This window comes from Capra hircus, chromosome 15 (assembly GCF_001704415.2).
Source record: "Capra hircus breed San Clemente chromosome 15, ASM170441v1, whole genome shotgun sequence".
In the NCBI taxonomy this organism is placed as follows: Eukaryota; Metazoa; Chordata; class Mammalia; order Artiodactyla; family Bovidae; genus Capra; species Capra hircus.
The window spans coordinates 54,772,412-54,793,349 of NC_030822.1; the positions used below are offsets into that span (position 1 = coordinate 54,772,412).

General features: G+C 42.7%; 1 protein-coding gene across 4 annotated transcripts in view; it reads left to right on the forward strand.

Moving 5' to 3' along the window:
• The window catches only part of SIK3 (SIK family kinase 3), a 264,167-nt gene that overhangs the window by 204,243 nt on the left and 38,986 nt on the right, over positions 1-20,938 (forward strand). For all 4 annotated transcript variants that reach the window (XM_018059745.1, XM_018059747.1, XM_018059746.1 and 1 more), the window contains exons 5-6: positions 8,163-8,287; positions 8,920-9,043. In XM_018059745.1, coding sequence (XP_017915234.1) covers positions 8,163-8,287; positions 8,920-9,043 — 249 coding nt within the window. The remainder of the gene's footprint in view (positions 1-8,162; positions 8,288-8,919; positions 9,044-20,938) is intronic.

Here is a 20,938-nt window from a genome sequence, read left to right on the forward strand (position 1 = left end):
TGTCAGGGAGGATATGGAAAACTCTTTTACGTTGTTGGTGGGAATGTAAAGTGTTGCAGCCATGCAGTTTCTGAAAAGGTTAAATATGGAGTTGGCCATGTGACCCAGCAGTTCCACTCCTAGGTATATATGTAAGAGAAATGAAAACACACATCCACAAAAAAAGTTACATAAATGTTCATAGCAACATTATTTATGGTTCAGTTCAGTTCAGTCGCTCAGCCGTGTCCGACTCTTTGCGACCCCATGAGTCGCAGCACGCCAGACCTCCCTGTCCATCACCAACTCCCGGAGTTCACTCAGACTCACGTCCTTCGAGTCGGTGATGCCATCCAGCCATCTCATCCTCTGTCGTCCCCTTCTCCTCCTGCCCCCAATCCCTCCCAGCATCAGAGTCTTTTCCAATGAGTCAACTCTTCGCATGAGGTGGCCAAAGTACTGGAGTTTCAGCTTTAGCATCATTCCTTCCAAAGAAATCCCAGGGCTGATCTCCTTCAGAATGGACTGGTTGGATCTCCTTGCAGTCCAAGGGACTCTCAAGAGTCTTCTCCAACACCACAGTTCAAAAGCATCTATTCTTCGGCGCTCAGCCTTCTTCACAGTCCGACTCTCAACATCCATACATGACCATAGGGAAAACCATAGCCTTGACTAGACGGACCTTAGTCGGCAAAGTAATGTCTCTGCTTATGCTCTCTAGGTTGGTCATAACTTGTCTTCCAAGGAGTAAGTGTCTTTTAATTTCATGGCTGCTGTCACCATCTGCAGTGATTTTGGAGCCCCAGTAAATAAAGTCAGCCACTGGTTTCCATTGTTTCTCCATCTATTTCCCATGAAGTGATGGGACCAGATGCCATGGTACCCCCTACCAAAAGAATCAATCTAGATATCCATCAAGTGATGAATGGATACATAACATGTGGTATGCTCATACCATGGACTATCACTCATAATTTAAAAAAAAAAAAAGAGAGTGAACTACCGATAGATGCTACAATGTGGATGAACCTTGAAAGCATTATGCTAATTGAAAGTCAGTCAGTCAGTTCAGTTGGTCAGTCATGTCCGACTCTTTGAGACCCCATAAATCGCAGCACGCCAGGCCTCCCTGTCCATCACCAACTCCTGGAGTTCACTCAAACTCATGTGCATCGAGTCAGTGATGCCATCCAGCCATCTCATCCTCTGTCATCCCCTTCTCCTCCCACCCCCAATCCCTCCCAGCATCAGGGTATTTTCCAATGAGTCAGCTCTTTGCATGAGGTGGCCAAAGTACTGGAGTTTCAGCCTCAGCATCAGTCAATTCCAATGAACACCCAGGACTGATCTCCTTTAGGATGGACTGGTTGGATATCCTCGCAGTCCAAGGGACTTGCAAGAGTCTTCTCCAGCACCATAGTTCAAAAGCATCAATTCTTCGCGCTCAGCTTTCTTCACAGTCCAACTCTCACATCCCTACATGACTACTGGAAAAACCATAGCCTTGACTAGACGGACCTTTGTTGGCAAAGTAATATCTCTGCTTTTGAATATGCTGTCTAAGTTGGTCATAACTTTTCTTCCAAGGAGTAAGCATCTTTTAATTTCATGGCTGCAATCACCATCTGCAGTGATTTTGGAGCCCAAAAAAATAAAGTCTGACACTTCCACTCCTTCCCCATCTATTTGCCATGAAGTGATAGGACCAGATGCCATGATCTTAGTTTTCTGAATGTTGAGCTTTAAGCCAACTTTTTCACTCTCCTCTTTCACTTTCATCAAGAGGCTTTTTAGTTCCTCTTCACTTTCTGCCATAAGGGTGGTGTCATCTGCAGATCTGAAAGTAGCCAGTCACAAAAGACCACATATTGTATTTGTTGTTCAGTCGCTCAGTCGTGTCTGACTCTTTGTGACCCCACGGACTGCAACACACAAGGCTTTCCTGTCCTTCACTATCTCCCAGAGCTTGCTCAAACTCATGTCCATTGCGTCGGTGATGCCATCCAACCATCTTGTCTTCTGTCGTCCCCTTTTCCTCCTGCCTTCAGTCTTTCCCAGCATCAGGGTCTTTTCCAATGAGTCAGCTCTTCACATCATGTGGCCAAAAGATTGGAGCTTCAGCTTCACTGTCAGTCCTTTCAGTGAAAATTCAGGGTTCATTTTCTTTCAAACTGGTTGGATCTCCTCGCAGTCCAAGGGACTCTCAAGAGTCTTCTCTAGCACCGCGGAGAAATCTGGCCTGTTGCTACTGTGTAGTGTTGTTTCTTGCCGTATACCTCTGTGAACCTTACATCGTACCTAGGGTAGTTTATTTTTGCTTCAACTTAGCTTACTAGTTCCAAGTGATCTGCCTTTTGCTCTGCTTTTCCCCTACCACCACTTAGAAAAATCCCTTTCCATATTCCCCCTGTGCTTTTCTAGATCCAGTTCACTCAACTTAAGTTCTTTTTTGAGTCCTTCAATAGGAACATATCTTTTCTGCATTCGGTTCTTTCATAGGAACCAACACGTTGATCTACTGATACATGAGTGAAGGAAATGGAAGAACTTAGTTAGAGACCCTGCTGATGACATTAAGAATAAAAAGCTTTAGTAAACACTGAAAGACATGATTAAGAGCAGCTTTCAGTTCAGTACAGTTCAGTTGCTCAGTCGTGTCTAACTCTTTGTGACCCATGAACCGCAGCACACCAGGCCTCTCTGTCCATCACCAACTTGTGGAGTTTACCCAAACTCATGTCCATTGAGTCGGTGATGCCCTTCAACCGTCTCATGCTCTGTCTTCCCCTTCTTCTGCTCTCAGTCTTTCCCAGCATCAGGGTCTTTTCAGATGAGTCAACTCTTCGCATCAGGTGGCCAAAGTATCGGAATTTCAGCTTCAATATCAGTCCTTCCAAAGAACAGCCAGGACTGATCTCCCTTAGGATGGACGGGTTGGATCTCCTTGCAGTCCAAGGGACTCTCAAGAATCTTCTCCAACACCACAGTTCAAAAGCATCAGTTCTTATGCACTCAACTTTCTTTATAGTCCAACTCTCACATCCATACATGACTACTGGAAAAATCAGAGCCTTGACTAGACGGACCTTTGTTGACAATGTAGTGTCTCTGCTTTTTAATATGCTGTCTAGTTGGTCATAACTTTCCTTCCAAGGAGTAAGCATCTTTTAATTTCATGGCTGCAGTCACCATCTGCGGTGATTTTGGAGCCCCAATAAATAAAGTCAGCCACTGGTTTCCATTGTTTCCCCAGCTATTTGCCATGAAGTGATGGGACTGGATGCCATGATGTTAGTTTTCTGAATGTTGAGCTTTAAGCCAACTTTTTCACTCTCTTTCACTTTCATCAAGAGGCTCTTTAGTTTTTCTTCACTTTCTGCCATAAGGGTGGTGTCATCTGCATATCTGAGTTTATTGATATTTCTCCCGGCAATCTTGATTCCAGCTTGCTACTGAACCAAAATAACATGAACAAGCCTATTCCATTGAAGGGAAATTTGGTTTTCTAGGATCAAGGTAACTGATCAAACTTAAATTCTAAAAGCTTTTCTTTCCTTGCTTCTTTGACATTTCTGATCCAAGCCAGCAAGAATTCTCCATTGCTTTAAAATTTTCATGAGAATTTCTGCTTCCAGGTTGGGTCATCTTGCAGTTTTTTTCATTTGCCTGCATGTGTAGATAACTAAAAACCAACACAAATCTTAGTGATTCTGTTCCATGTCTTGTCTGTTCCCCACCTATCCCAGTATACCTCTATATCCCACTAGTAGTCCCTTCAGCCTTCCCTAAACTACCAATAAAACCCCAAATAGACTGGTTTGAATTTTAACTGCTTTCATTTTTCCCTGCCAGTCTTCTTAACTATGCTTAGCAAACCCCTCCCCCTCAAGGAAGCTAAGCTGCTGAAAGAATAGAGGAGGAATTCTTTTCTTCTCAGTTATTCAGTCCCTGAAGTGTTGATTAGAAGGAATTAAACTTTCACAGTGAGCTCCAAATTTCATATATGTTATTAATTTGAGATTTCTCTTAGTAATTTAAATGTTCAGAAAATAAGGTATGGTTTTGCTGAACGGACAGTGAGCTGGCCAGAATTTTTAACTTAGCGGTTGCATAGCTGTATTGAGGATTAATGCGTGACACTTGTGATGAGGCACTAGTGAAGACACGGCAGCAGTCTACTTTCAGTAAAACTGCATTTGTAGTAATAATATGTGTATCGAAGATTCTGTTAGGTTTGGTACGTTAAAGAATGAATTGGGACTTCCCTGCTGGTCCAGTGGATAAGAATCTGCCTGCCAATGCAGGGGACATGAGTTCTTTCCCTGGTCTGGGAAGATTGCACAGGCCATGGGGCAGCGAAACCCGTGTACCCACAACTACCAAGCCCACAGTCTAGAACCCTCAAGGCACAACAACTGAGTCTGTGTGCTGCAACAGCTGTTGAGCCCATGAACCACAGCTACTGAAGCTGGTGTGCCTAGAGCCTGCGCACAGCAGCTAGGGAAAGCCCATGAGCACTGATGAAGACCCAGCACAACAGAAAATAATAAAAAAAGGAAAGGATGAATTGACCTCTGCCAGGACCATTCATTGGAGGAAGCTGGTGTTCATGGCAGGGAAAGGGTCATGGCAAGCAGAATGAAGCAGATTTTGCTTAAATGTGCAAAACCGTTAGGGTTAGCAGTAAGAGTAATATATAGAGTGATTAGAGGAGACCCCATGACACATTTACAAGACTAAAGGGTTTTTGTTTGCTCTTTAATAGGAAAGAGAGGCAAGCTGGTGGAGGGATGGTGGTGGTTGAATCTTGCTGTCAGTCTTTGGGTCTAGCTGTTGAAAGCAGCTGTGTGGCTGTAACATGCTGTGGAAGCAGGTGTTTCCCCCATATGGCCTCTTTAGATGTCAGACCCTGATCAGTCATTCATTCTTGCACACTCATTTTTCATATAAACACCTAATAGCAATCTAAGCCTGTAGCCATTGCTGAAGATGGTTTCCTTTGATATTGTTTCCTTTGTAAAGATTTCCTGTTCGGTAGATTAAAACAAACAAAAAAAAGCTCTTGCTCTGTAACTTCTCCTCCTCAGCAGAGTAAAAGAGTAGAAAGGTGATTAATTGTAGATAGAGCATTCATAGTTAAAAATGACAGATTTCCCTTACATACTTTAAGCTGCTTATTAGGAAGTTTTAAAATCAAGTGGTTTTAATTCATTGCTTGCCCTGTGGCATCCTCCATTCAAAACACAAGCAGAATACTCCATGACTTTCTCTTCTGGACTTTGCTATCCAATCACACAACATGTCTTCCTAACTGTGCAGAGAAAAGCTAGTCGTGGGAAAGGATCCGGTGAAGGTCTTTCCCAGCCAATTAAAGATACATCACGAGTCCTCTGTCTAAATAATTCCCAAAGTACCAGCTCTGTTGAATCACCTTTGTTGGGATTTTTAGCAGCCTATCCCCAGTCTCTTAAGAAAAATAGGTTAAAGTTAAAGACTTCAACTGATAAAATGATTGGGCTTCAAATGTCAAAGGTTAGTTGGTAGGGCTTTAATGGCAGTTGCATTCAACTCAACATTTGTTAAGCACCTATTGTGTTTAAGTTAAACTGTTTGTTAGGTAATATGAGAGTCAGAGATGAAAAAAAGTATTTTTAAGGAATTAGGCAGAGAGGGGGCAGGCCTCTACTAGAGAAAGGTATGTGTGTGCGTGCTCAGCCTTGTCCGACTCTGCGACCCCACAGATTGTGGCCCACCAGGCTCCTCTGACAGTGGGATTTCCCAGGCAAGAGTACTGCAATGGGTTTCCATTTCCTTCTCCAGTGGATCTTCCCAACCCAGGGATCGAACCCATGTCTCTTTCATCTCCTGCATTGGCAGGCAGGTTCTTTACCACTAGTGCAACCTGGGAAGCCTAAAGAGACAGGATAGTATGTTTTTAAAGGAGCTAGAAAAATAAGATATTTATATGTGGAATTAACAAAAATAGAGGAATACAAAGTAATAAGGGAATGCAGAGAAGGTAGAGGACATTTCTTATAGGAGATTCAGGAAGACTTGACAGATGAGGCATTTATTTTGCATTAATGAATGAGAGAATTTGATTTCTCTTGTCGAAGTAGCTCTAGTGATTCTAATGGTCCCACCTCTACAGCCCCTTGTGATCTTGGAGGGCTGGCTAGGAGGTAGAGGCCATAGGAGCTGGCCAGCTGCCAGTCAGTCTAAAAAGGCTCCAGTAAGCAGGAGGTGACAAGAGGATTGGCCTAGCACTTTTATTGCAATTTTATTGCAGTTTAATTTAGTGGCCCTTTCTTGAGTCCCTGCTATGTATGAAAACACTGTCTGGAGAATAATATAAATAAAACAGTGTCCCTAGTTAACTAACTAGTGGAGGATATAAACACACGATACAACTCAGTATAGCATGAGGCTTGCGATTGGGCTGTAGAGGTACAGACAAAGGGCCAAGGGAAGCACAGAGGAGGAAGCCATTGCCGTGGTGTTTTGCAGCAGGAGTCAGTGAAGGCTTCATACAGGAAGTAATATTTGACTGGGCATTGAAAATAATTGCAGTTTCTAAAGTGGCAAGGAAAGGAAAAGGCATGGCACAGAAAGGAAGTCGCGTAAGAGAAGCACATAAACACAGGATGTGCATAGTCCAGCAATGCTAGAATGCCCAGGGATGGGATAGAAATGGAGGGTGGAGCTGGGTTGTCGTGAAGGACCCTAAATGCGAGGAGAGCTGGGCAGAAAGGAGCCACCAGGTGTTTCTAAGTGGGGAGGAGTGAGGTGCGACTTGTGTTGTGCTCCCTGCTCGAAATGGGCGCCTTAGCGGCAAGCAAAGGGCAGTAAGCAAGAGTGCCAGTCAAGAGAATGAGAGACGATAGAGTATGAGCTGAGATGGGGGAATGGAAATGGAAAGAAGGAGGTATGTTCGGGACACACAGGGTAGAAGCAGTAAATTATCCCCAGTTTGAAATGGAAATGAGAGGTAGCGAGGCATGAAGACCCCAGTGCTCCTAGTAATATGATGGTAGCTCCATAAATGAACACGGGAACATTGTTGGAAGAGCAGTTTGATGTTGGAAAATGGCAAGGTTGAGATATTTCTTCCCAGGCAAGTACTAGACGGCCACAGCAGAGACTTAAGAGTGGTACCAGGGTCAGAGCTATAAATTTGGAGAATCATTACCAAACGTGATTGATGATGGTGGAAGCTATGGGCCCAGAAGAGCTGGTCCTGAGAAACCATAGGGGAAGCAGTGACATTCAAAATCAGCACGTGCCTCATTAGAAAACCCCTTCCAGAGGAGGAAGAAGAGCAAGTAGCAAACGGAGGCAGAGTTGTCATTGAGGGTACCAGGAGAGGGCGAGGAGCTTCTGAGAGGTGCTGGGAGTGTGGGGAAATGGCAGGCCTGGGAAAGGACGGAGCTTCAGCCTGCCTTACCTGGAGTCGTTGCTCTGAATATCTGTGTGCAGAGAAGTATTTCCGAGTCAGTGAGACTCTGTCCTTCGGCTGCTGTCTTTGCTCATTTAAGTTCTTCGTCTTCCTCTCCACTTTCTACCCCTCCAATCTCCCTTCTACTCTCTCTTCACACAGTGGGAGGGGGAGAAATGAAAAGGGGAAGTTGAAGTTAAAATGTAAACATTCTTGGTTTGATTGCAAATAAATTGCGTATTCTTTATCTTGAATAAGCCAGCTTAATGGTAATAAAGTCACTTTGTCTAATTTTTAAGTTCACTGTGTCCCTCATGGTCATAAATGTGTTTGTCACAAGAAGTAAAAATAATCTGAAAATCGTGGGTCCAGCTGAGTAGACTTAACATTTATTTCCTGATTCTGATGTGGTCTTGATATCAGTCTTTATCCAATTTTGTTTTTGTTCTTAAAGGTACCACTCACCTCAGTCCAGATTTATGAAGGAAATGGTACTGATTTGGGTACTGATGTAAACCAATCATGTTTACTTTCAGTTAATCAGATATCTTTTACTTTCCAGCCCATCTGGAAAGTAACACTCTGTTTCAGTGTTATTTTAAATTTAAGTGGCTGGTTATATAATTTCTAAAAGTTTTCTTTTCATGTTTGATATTCAAACTTAAGGATCCAGAATCTTTATTCTAGTGACTAGAAATTCGTCTTCACTGGTCAAGATCACATGAGTGGTGTCCATTTGTCTTTCTAGATTTTGGCTTCAGTAACCTCTTCACCCCTGGGCAGCTGCTGAAGACCTGGTGTGGCAGCCCGCCCTATGCCGCGCCTGAACTCTTCGAAGGGAAGGAGTATGACGGACCCAAGGTGGACATCTGGGTATGTGACTGCCACCTCTTCTCCCCTGCAGCGTTAGTTACCCTAGTCTGACGGCAGCTGTCCTCATCCTGGATGAGACTGAGATCTTGATCTCCTGTTTGAATTTTCAATTCTTTGTACAAAGTCTGTTCTCCAACCCTTGTCATACGGACTGAGCCACAGGTTTCCATCTCCCCATTTGCATCTGCAAAGATGAAAAAAAAAAAAAATCCCAAGGGCAAGCTTGGACGGATGCCCTTGCCAAGAACAGAAATTCTTTCTGTTGTTGCCACTTGCCTTCTCCCTCGGATGAGTACTGAGAGAAATTCTAGATATGTTCCCCAAAATTAATGTCTGGAAGCAAAGAAGAATGCTAAATATTCTAAAGATGATTGGCCTTGACAATGCCCCATATTATTTCTCATTAAAAAAAAAAAAGAAAAGGAAATGTTTGTCCCATTAATCGCACATGGCTCACCACTCTCTTCATCAGGTCGGTTCAGTCGCTCATTTGTGTCCAGTTCTTTGCAACCCCATGGACTACAGCATGCCTGGCTTCCCTGTCCATCACCAGTTCTTCATACACATACTATAGTGACCTCTCTTGTTTCTCTGATGGGGTTGATCAGACATGTTCTCTGTTTGCGATGCAGAGCCTCGGAGTCGTCCTCTATGTGCTTGTGTGTGGGGCCCTGCCGTTTGATGGGAGCACACTGCAGAATCTGCGGGCCCGGGTGTTGAGTGGAAAGTTTCGCATCCCATTTTTTATGTCCACAGGTAAGGGAGATGCCAGCACACAGCTATGACTGGGTTCATTGAACAGTAGACATGCTAAGTTATCCCAGAATTGAGTGATGGGGTATACATGGCCCATTTAACAGTTTGCTGAATTGAACCTCTAGAGGCACGATTCTATAGGAACACAGTGTCTAGGTTTTAGCTTCAGATAACCCCGCTCAAGTTTGGTTCTAGACTCTGTGCAGGGCTGCTAGTGTGGTGGGCAGATTACTAAGTCTTTCTGAGCTTTCGTTTCCTCATTAATAAAAGGCTGACAGTTTTGTGAGGACCACTACTATGAGAACTAAATTAAATAATGTTGGAGAGTTAATAGGCCCAGCACATAGTAGCAGGGCAGTAGATGATAGTCCTGGTTCATCTCTGTTTTATTTCTCCCTTTTTCAGGATAATATTTCTGTTGGGTTGGTCAAAAAGTTCTTTTGAGTTCTTCTGTAATACTTAAATGGTAAAATTGTTTGGCCAATCCAGTATTTACTGGGGGCTCCACTGAGATGTGGTAATAAATGGCAAGGGGAAAGCAGGCTTTGCATCTTAGTCTGGCTGATATTACATTTCCTGCTTCTGTGACATTTATCCCCCCAACTCAAATAAAAAAGTACTTTTTGAATGAGTGGGCAGTAGCTCTTAGAAAAAAGTATCACTGAAAACAGGCACCCAGAATCTACAGTATTTCATCACTGTCTATTTGCACACATAAGAAAGGGACATTCTGGGGCAACGCTCTAAGCAGTCTGCTTAGTTTTGCTTCATCATGGTTTCAGTTAAAGGTACAACCTATAGAGTGGATGTCAGCTGGGTTGGGAGCAGAGTGTAAGCACATGGGAATTACGTTTTAGAAAGAAAACAAGAATTGCATTTGAAATCAACATCAGAAATGTTGTTTCTAAAGTGCATTTTGGAAAAAAGCCATGGGAAAAATAAAATAGAGCCAGGTGGTAGGTTAGGGATGGTGGTTGGATGTTTATTTGTAAAGGTATGGCAGGGAACCCCTTCCCTGAAAAACAGACGTTTTGGTGAAGACTTGGAGAAGATGAAGGGAGAGTGTGAGCTGTGCAGTCTGAGGAAGGGCTTTGCAGGCAGAGGGGACAGTGAGAGGGCAAAGGCCTTGGGGAGAGAACATACATGAATGTCTAAGGAACAGGATGGAAGCCTCTGTGCTAGAAAGAAATGAGAGAGAGGACGGGAGAGGTGCAGTTAGAGGGGCAGGAGAAAGCTCACTTTGAGGGCCTGGTCAGTCAGTGTAAGGACCTTAGTTTTCACTCTTGAGTGAAATGCGAAAAATCAGAGGATTTTAACAAAGGAATGGCATTAACTTTGGGTTTTCTTTAACTTTTATTATTTATTATGAAAAATTTCAAGCATGCAAAAGTATTGAAAGAATTTTATGGTGACTTTTGTTCTTTTTATAAAAAAAAAAATCACTCTGCCAACTCTCTTGGTTGAAAAGTTCAAGGGCTGAAGGAGGGAGACCAGTTAGTAGGAGATTTTGGTGGCTAGTTCCCACATTGGACTGTAGAGATTGGGGTGGTAAGAAGCCTTCAGATTCAAGAGATAATATGCACTGTGTGGCACTGTTCCAAGCGTTTTGCAAACATTAACTCATTTAATTATTTTAACAACCTTATAAGATACATGAGACTATTAGCCCCCATTTTATAGGTGATAAAGCTGAAACCAGGAGACGTTTAGCTATTTTCCCAAGATAACACAGCTACTAAGTGACTGAACTAGAATTTGAACCTAGGCAGTCTGGCTCCAGCAACGTTTATGTGGGATTTGATCTGAAAGAGAGTAATTAAAGGTAACTCCAGGGTTCTTGGCTTGAGCAACTGGAAGGATGGATTTACTGCTAATAGAGGTGGGAATGGCTAGAGAAGACTGCTTCCATTTTGGACAGAGGTTTTAGATGTATTCATTTGAGATGCCCATTAGACATCTAAGTTGAGTTATGGTATGGGCAGTTGAAATTAGTAGGGCTTGGTTGGGAGTGGTGGGCTATGGATACACATTTGGGAATGATCAGTGTCTAGATAAGATTTAAAGCTCTGAAATAAGATCACATTTTAGGCCATGGATGTAGGAATGAGAAAAGGTCCAAAGATTAATCTCTGGGACATGCTAACATTCAGCGATCAGGACGGTGAACAGGGATCAGCATAGGAATGGTTAGTAAGGTAAGCCAGAGCGTTTTGTGTCCTGGAAAACAAGGGAAGAGGATGTTTCAAGGAGAAGGAATGAGGAACGGTGTGGAGTGCCCCTGATGGGTCAGATGATAGAGCTTGTCGGAGGACAGAGAGGACAAAAAGTGCCCCATCATACTAAGAAAGCATTGAGACAGGAAAACAAGGCAGGCAGCCTCGTGTTGATCAGAGGGTCAGTTTTTTATAGGGTAACTTACTCACAGGGTGGGATCAGAAAGACAGCGATCCAGAAGCATTTGCAGCTGTACTCTGCACTGTGAAGGGGACAGTTTTCTAGTTAACCTAAGAATATAAGGGTATGTGCTTAGAAACAGGAAGTACACTCCTGTCAAGATTTATGAATGGGTGACTAGTCTCATGGGCACCAGGAATATGTCAGCCAAGCTCTTCATCACTGTTTGGAGATACCAGAGCATAGAGGCCACCTGGACCTCATGGTCATGAAACAGCGTCCAGTAACTACACAGTCCTTGACACAAGGAAGCAGTTTACTGCACGCCACAGACTTGGGGGCACAGTCAGTGGAAGGATAGGAGGAATGTAGGGGCCCAAGATAGCATCAGTTATGCTAACAGCCACACAGACCTGAATATCAGATTTAGAAATTTGAAGATCATTGATGATCTTGAAGTACAGATTTGGTGGTGGAGAAGGAGCAAAGCTCTAATTCATGTCAGTACAACCAAAAAAGAATAGATGGGAAATGGAGAGAAAGGAAATAGGCGCAACTCTTTCTGGTTTACCCTACAAGGAAGCAGAGAAGGGTGTAGTGGATTGCTCTGACAGGCATCACCAGTGATCTTGTCCTAATCTACTAGATACCCTCAGGCTTTATCTTAATGACTGCATGGCAGTGTTTGGAGCTAAACACTGAAAGTTCACCACTGCTTGCTTTCTTTCTTAAAAGTAAACTTTATTTTTTAGACCAGTTCTGGGTTCCTAGCAGAGTTAAGCGGGAAGTGCAGAGAGCCCCCGCGGTCGCCCCCGCCCCACCCGCACACTCAGAGCTTCCTGCACTGTCATTTGTTCATTGCTGTTCAGTCGCTAAGCCGAGTCCAGCTGTTTGCAGCTCCATGGACTGCAGCACGCCAGGCTTCCCTGTCCCACACTATCTCCCAGAGTTTGCTCAAATTCATGTCCATTGAGTCAGTGATGCGCTCTAAGCATCTCATCTTCTGCCGCCCTTTTCTCCTTTTGCCTTCAGTCTTTCCTAGCATCAGGGTCTTTTCCAGTGAGTCAGCACTTTGCATCAGGCAGCCAATGTTTTGGAGCTTCAGTTTTAACATCAGTCCTTCCAATGAATATTCAGGGTTGCTTTCCTTTAGGATTGACTGGTTTGGTCTCCTTGCAGTGCAAGGGACTCTCAAGAATCTTCTCCAGTACCATAATTCGAAAGCATGAGTTCTTGATGCTCAGCCTATTTTATGGTCCAGCTCTCACATCTGTACATGACTACTGGAAAAGCCATAGCTTTGACTGTTCTTTTGTTGGCAAAATGATGTCTTTGCTCTTTAATACGGCGTCTAGGTCATCATAGCTATCTTCCGCTGTCAGTATCTGAGGTAGACGTTTGTTACAGTTGATCAGCCTGCAGTGACACTACACTGAATTATCGCTGAAGTCCACTGTTGACTGTGGTTCTGGTGTCATACAGAGACTCCTCTGTGCCTGTTCACCCTCTCCCGCTCCCTTAACCCCCGCAGTCGGTGATCATTTCGCAGTCTCCGCAGTTTTCCCTCTTGCCGAATGTCGTATAGTTGGGATCGTGTAGTGTGTGACCTTTTCAGATTGGCTTCTTTCACTTAGTAATACGTGTATAAAGTTCCTCTGTGTCTTTTCGTGGATTAATAGCTCATTTCTTTTTAATGTTCCATAGTGTTCCATTGCCTGGACATACACAGTTTATTTATCCATTCGCCTACTGATCGACATCTTGGTTGCTTCCGCATTTTAGCAGTTATGAACAAAACTGCTGCAGATGTCCACGTGCAGGTTTTTGTGTGGATGTAAGTTTTCAGCTCACCTGAATAAATACCAGGGAGTGGGGTTGCTGGATTATACTCTAAGGCTATCTTTAGTTTTGTAAGAAACCACCACACTATCTTTCAGAGTGCCCGTACCATTTTGCATCTCCTCCAGCAATGAGTGAGAGTTCCTGTTGCTCCCCATCTTTGCCAGCATTTAGTGTTATCAGTGCTTTGGGTCTTTGCTGTCCTAACAGGTGTAAAGTGGTACCTTTGTTATTTTAATTTGTAAGTCCTTAATGCTGTATGATGGCTAGCAGTTAATATGCATATTTACCATCTGCGTGTCTTGTTTGGCGTATGTATAAATGTTTTCCCCGTTTTTTAATTGAGTTGTGTATTTTCTTATCGTTGAGTCACTTCTTTTTTTTATTATTAATTTTTCTTGGAGCATGGTTGCTTTGCAGTGTTCTGTTACTTTCTACTGTACAGCAAAATGAATCAGCCACTCCTTGCTTTTTAAAATACCTTTTTTTCCATTGCTTCTCAGACACGACTTTCTCCAGTTTTCCTCCTGTCTCCCTGACTGCACCTTGTCTGCCAGATGTCTCTCTGCTCATCCTGTAAATCTTTGCTCTTCACACCATCTTTCTGAGCATATTATTCATTCCCATGGCTTTCGTCATTGCAATGATGTCCCCAGTTAACACTCAGTTAACTCTTTGGCCCAGACCTCTCCTCTGGGGTGAGGGGCTTATATATCCAATCAGTTGCTACCATCAGCTTCACTGGCATGTCTTCAATTCACATCAGTGGAAACATTTTCAAAACTGAATTTAACTTCCTCCTTAGATTTGCTCTATTCTGTGTTCCCTGTCTTAGTGAATGGTGTCACTGTCTGACCAAGACAGAAACTAGCCTTGACTCCTCACTGCAGCTGCTCACTTACCAAACCCTGAACATCCCACCCTCCATTCCTATAGACACTTCTGCAGTGGCTCTTACCTGGATTAAATAATAGCCAATTAAATGGATGCCTGACTCCAGCCTTATCCTCTAATGCAGTCTCCACACAGTTGCACAAGTAGTATTTCTAAAATACATATGTCAAAACAAACAACACACACACTTGCACACAAATCTGCTTATGTCACTTTCCAGCTTAAGCTTTTCAGTAGTTTATCATTTCCTCTAGCCTAACTTTCACTCCTTAACATGGCTAGAGCATTGACTTCATTTTTGACCATGACCATAGTAAAAAATGCAAGTTATACTGTGACCTAGAAAATACATATATACATACAACTGAACAAAGTTTTCTTTTTTTTTAAAAAAAAAAAAGCACAATTCATCTTTACTATATGCAGTGCATTCTAACATATTTTATTCTTTTACATTAAAAATGCTGACTATTACTTACTAGATTGATCACATGAGTGCTGTTTGAAAATCAATGGCATGGAAACACCTCTGTGACCTGGCTCCTGCCTGTCTCTTCAGCCCAAGACCCCATTCTACGTCTGGTCACCCTAAGTTCCTTCCAGTTCCCCGAACAAGTTATGTTTTCGGGAGGACTTCCTTGCTCCTGGGATGCTTCTTCTCCCCCCACCCCATGCCACCCTCTCCTGTATTCCAGAGCAAGAAGTTAGATGTGATAGAGATAAAAGTCTAGAAAATCTAGCCTACGATTCTTTCTTCCCTCATGGGACTTCCCAAACATTTCATTATAATAATTTCTTTCTTTCCGTGTCTTCCACACCAGACTGTGAGCTTAGAGAAAGTAAAGACAAAACATGTTTTTTTTTTTTTTCACAGTTGTGTCTAGCCTAGCAGAGTTTCTGGCATGTGGTAGGATTTAGTAAACAGTAAGTAAATAGAATTCTGCTTAAAACCCTCCAGTGGCTTTCATTTACACTTGGAAAACCATTCCAAAAGTCATTATTATTATGGCCGACATGAGGCGCACTGTGGTGGGCCCCAGTCTTTAATCTCATTTCCTGCTCTTCTTTGCTCTAGGCCCTGAGCTCTAGTCACGGAGGCGTCTTTGCTGCCTCTCACACTTGCCAAGTGCATGCATTCCTGTTTCCTTAGGTGCTCGCATGGCTTCCTCACCTCACTTGAGGTTTCTGCTTAACTGTCCCCCTTGGAGGGGCCTCTCCTGACGCCCTCCTCATTCCCTTTCCATAGCTCTGCCTCACGCTTTTTCATGGCGTTCGCCACCATCTGACATTGTTTACTGTGTCCCCGTCCCGCATCCCCACTGCCTCTTGACTGTAATGAGGTTTTGTTTTTGTTCACTGCTGTACTCCCTGGGCTTTGGACAGTGCATGGGTCCTGGTAGGCACCCGGTAAATGTCTCTTAAATGAATGAATACATGCATGAATGCATGGGTTTCTTACTACCAGGTAATTCCAATAACAATATCAGTAACCATAACGTACATTGCTTTAGGGCTTTCAGGTTTACAAAGTGCTTCCTACGCTTGATCTAATTTGAGCTAGGTAATTGTCCTCTGGAGTTGGTACTGGCACATAGTGTTTATCATTTTGCCAATGACGTTTGAGAAGCTGGCGTTTAAGGAAGTTAGTTGACTTGCCTGAAGACACACAGGTGATAAATGACTAAGTCAGTTCTCAAACTCAGTGTTTGTTCTACTGCACCACACTGTTAGAAAGAAAGGGCGAGATAAACAAACCGCTTCCTCTGCTTTTCCAGTGTCCACAGTGTTTGCTGTGAGCAGCTCGGATCCCTTCTCCCCTCCACCCCCACAGCGTGGCAGAGGATTTTCACTCAAGTCTTAGCAGACGTGGCTTCAGACAGCGGATGCTGGTGAATAGCTAGCCATACCGTCAGCCACGAAGTCTGTTAGTGCTTAGAAATAAACTGCACAACATCTTCACTACTTAGAAAGAACTAATATTTATAGCATGGTATAAGTTAGCAGGAAAGTTTAAAGTCTTAGAGAATGCCAACATAATTATCCTAAACGTGATCAGTCCTGAATCCTGGACAAGTAATTCCCTATAGGAATAACATTTTTTGGTAAGATTAAGTACGGAAAGGAACAAGAACCCCGTCTAGGAAATGAGTGGACAGTTGCCGTGCTACCAGTGTATTCTCTCTGCCCTCGGGGACAGACGTGTGCTTGGCCTTGCCCACCATCACAGGGCCGAACCCCGGGCCCCTCAGAGACTTCTGTCAGGATAAGCCACGGGAGAAAAGGAGCGCGTCAGATGGTTTTGTCTTTGCTCAGCTTAGACGTCCTTCAGGTACCAGAAAGGTTCAAATTCATGTAGAGGAAACCTAGAGTCTGTCCCTGAGTCCTTCTGCTTACACCTCTAGTTTCTGGACATAATTGTACCTCATTAGACCCAAAGTGAATTACTTACCTGGAGGCTGGAGCCAGCCACTCTGCAGCCTATCAGGGCTGCTGTCACTGTGCTACGGAAGATGATGCAGCTGGGGGCGTCCTACAGAACAGGGCCCTTTTTTTTCCTCAGGCTGTTGTCATAGACCTGAACTGAGTTGATCCCTTTTTCTGCCAAAAGGGTCTAGAAACTCCAGCTGAACCAGTGTCGTTTTTTTTTTAATGGGCACTTGGGTAGCAGAGTGGGGAAGGCCCCATCCTCTAGCTTCTTCTAGCCAAATTGAATTCCAGAATATGTACAGCTGTGTGGGAGGCCATACTATACAAATGGATATAGTTAGTTCAAGAATTCTAAGCATCTCTTTATTGTCAGTAATGTGTGGAATGAAGTACCCTTGCAGTTAGTGGATATTTCTGGGCCTGGTCTTGTTTGTTTGATACAAACTTCCCTTCATGGGCATCTCGAGATACACTGAAGACATGCTTTCAATTTGGAATGACAGGGGTATAAATTTACAAGGATTTATTTGGGGTGGATCGATTTCATACCACCTAGTTCAGGAACTGTGTATCTGTCTTCCTCTCCTCGCCCCTAGAATGCAGACTCCTTTTTATCAGAACTGTGTTTCACAGGTACGGCAGCATCCTCCATAAAATTTAAAGGTGACTGGCATGGTGTAAACATTCAATAAGTTTTCCTTTAATGAAAAATTGAATCATCACCACTTACCTGTAGAATCTTCTGTCAGACTCTTACATTTTATTATTATTAATAAAGTGATAGGTAACTCACTGATGATCTGAATTACTAACTGGCTTTATGTACTTTTGTTATATAGGTTATTATATAAATGACCAGGTCGAGTGATTTCTAGTTCAAAAAGGGTTTGCTCTGCAATCGAGTTGGCTTTCAATGTCTTAAGTAAAATATGTTTGATCTAGACTGGTGTTTCTGGGTTAAGCTTCTTGGAGCATTCCAAAGACCTGTTAGGTATTGATGAAACCCTGAGCCTAAATTATAGAAGTTGAAACTTGCTGTTTGTTTTGAGTCTCTGCAGAAGGTGAGACCTGACCTGGCCACATGTGTTCGCAAATTCTTTCTCTGACTTCCGCTCCCACTGAGGGAAGCCAGCAATGTAAATATTTTGAGCATCAAGCTCAATCACTACCAGTATATTTTTAAAAGCATGAGAGGCCTACTTATTAAAGCCTGTTTTGTCTTATTCACCAGTTATACCACCTATTAGCAAATATAGTAAGATCAGTCATTTATTTAGCTGAAGGAAAATTAATTTACAGTGGAATAAACTGCACTGACGGCAAGTATGTAGAGATCTCTTGTGGACAATATTTTTGAGTCCGTATTGATTAAACGTCATTTGTGACTTAATTAATTGTAATATTGCATAAGCATTTTATCATTCAGAATGCAAGACCCAGGCTTACATAATGCTTCTGCAGGAGATTACTGTGCAGCTACTGCCAAAAAGCTTCCACTTAGATGCAAACAGCTTGGCCCTGATGGGCTTACTCATCAAGAACCACACAACATCTTGCTTGGCTAAAAGCACTTTGTTTAGAGGGATTGGGACAGGAGATTAAAGTAACTCGCCCATCAGTCTCTATATACTCAAGGACTCAGAGTCCTCAGAGCAGTTCTTCCATGCCTTTTTAAGGAACACTGTGCTACTTAGGGGGGGCTTCCGCAGGGGCTCAGAGGTAAAGAATCCACTTGCAAGGCAAGAGGTGAAGGAGACATGGTTTAATTCCTGGGTCTAGAAGATTCCCTGGAGGAGGAAATGGCAGTCCACTCCAGAATTCTTGCCTGTGATTGCACCGAAGACAATAGAAAACCAGGAGGTACATATGGGTGCTGCCTGGTTTATTGTTGTTATCCTTTTCAGACACACTGTCTCCTCTCTTCAGCATCCCGATACAGGAAAATAGAGTCAGGGAAGATGTCCTAGAGGGATAGTAGCTAACAGCCAGCCATTGAACACTTTCTCAGTACTAGACACTGTTGCATTAGCCTGCTGATATCTCATGTTTAAAACAACCCTATGAGGTAGGCCCGCACTGTCACCTGACAGACAAGACAGTCAAGCCATGGTAAGGTTAAGTAACACCCCCAGAACCGCCCAGCCAGGCAGGGGCAGAGCTGTTTGAGCCCTTGCAAGCTGGCTTCAAAGCTACCCAGGTGTCTTTGATCGTATTTTAATTCTCAACGAGTACATTTCTGACGAGTGATTCCAGGTATCAGGAGAGTTCTGGAATGGATATCTTTGCCCATCTGAATTACTTACAGAGGGAAAAAAGTTTTAGTATCAAGTACTGTGTATTGGATTCTGTATAAGTGAGCCAGAATTTTCTTCCACTATAATGCTTGCTATTAGGACTTAAAATAGATTTGAATAGTAAGATAGTATAAATGACAAATTTTTATTTTAAAGATGTGACCTACACACTGGACAGTGTGAACAGTGTAACAGTGGAACATGCTGGGATCTTTTCAAAATGAGGGCTACAGGTAAATGTAAGCCTCCCCCAGCCCTTAAGCCAGAGACTCCTAATTTCTAAATCTTAATTTTGGCAACATCTCAGCCACCAAGAAGAACAGCTGAAAATAAGGAAAGATCAAGAAATAGATGTTATTTTTCTAACAAATGGAGATCTTTGGGTCAAATACTTGTTTTCTCCTCAGTCTGCCTCAGGTTGATGAACTTGTTAAATTCAAAGAGAAAGCCTCGCAGCCTGATTCCCACCAGAAGCTTTCCTCATCTGCACCCACCAGTGTTTGCTAAATTGTGCCAAGTCATCTCCCTTTGACTCTGTTCAGCCACAGAAAGGGTATCAGAGAATATAGATGTAAGGAGCTTCCCTTCTGTTCCAGAACATTACAATAATTTGTGGAAACCAGCGTTTTGGGGTAGAATTTGTATTTAAATGACTCTCCACTTCCTTGTCTGATCTCTTGCTGTTGGGCTATCCTTGTAGGAATTTTGCTGAATTCTCTGGTACTGGGACTCGCACTTCTCTTTCCCCAAAAGAACTAAAAACATTCGGTTTCAAAACAGGACATTTTTTTCCTCAGTGTCATTTCTCTTAGAGGAGTTGATCTCAATGCTTGTTTATTATGAGTAAACTGTTTTAAACAGCCAACGTTATTATAAAGTAAGTTCCATTAGAGTTAATTCCAAGATTATGTAGTTTCTTTCGTTGTGTAAAACTGTGGTATTGACTATTACTTTAAATAAAGTTAGAAATGTTTATGTATTTCTCTTGTGATAGTAAAGTATCAGAGTTTAATTTTTCTGATACCTACAGCACCATTGTTCTAGCACTGTCCAATATAACAAAATTTCATTGTAATAACCGCTGTATTTTGTATGATTATATTTAACATTTATGCAGTGTATAAATGCATCTATAGGATAGCATATTCACTGTAATATATGTTCTTTATACATACAAGTGCCTTACTGCAAGATCATTGGTCTACATTGTGCAGATTTTAAAATAGTGACTTCATAAGACAGCTTTGAGCTTAGCTGACAATGACAGTGTTTCCTTCTCTGTGTGTTAGTCACTCAGTCATGTCCGACTCTTTGTGACCCTGTGGACTACAGCCTGCCAAGCTCCTCTGTCCATGGGATCATCCATCCAAGAACACTGGAGTGGGTTGCCATTTCCCAACCCTGGGTTCAAACCTGAGTCTCCTTCATTTCAGGAGGATTATTTACTGTCTGAACTACCAGACGTGGCAAGGGTTTCCCTGGGCATGTTAAAAAAAGTTATTTCTAGGACTCAGTCCACTAGCAGAGTGAGGATTCCTAACTCTGGCCAGCTTCATACCAAAAAAAATGTATCTTGGCACAAATACTTATGACTTTTTTTTTTAAATTTTAAGCCTTAATTTATTAATTCAGTATTTAACTCTTATCACAGCCATGTTGCTCCATACATTTGTCATTGTGGGTCAGTCATCAGTCTTGTTCTGTTTGTTATGATAATATCAGTTCTCTCCCACACGGGTACTTGAGCTGGCCAAAGTGAACGGATAATAGAATCAGGCTGTATATCACATTGTATTCTTGTTCTGAAAAGCATAAGAAATTAGTGCCATTTAACTTTAAAAAAAAAATCAAGTTAAGTCATTTTCACGGAAACAGACATTTTAGCTAGTTTACTTTTGCTGCTTTTTTGGATTTTTGAGATTTGACAAAAACAGAGCCCTCTTTGAAATTTGAATTGCTCTGGAGGATTGAACATGACTAAGAAATTGGTTAAAATTATTGAAAGCAAAGAGCTCTCGGGCTGGATGTTTTGGCATTGCCTTTGAGC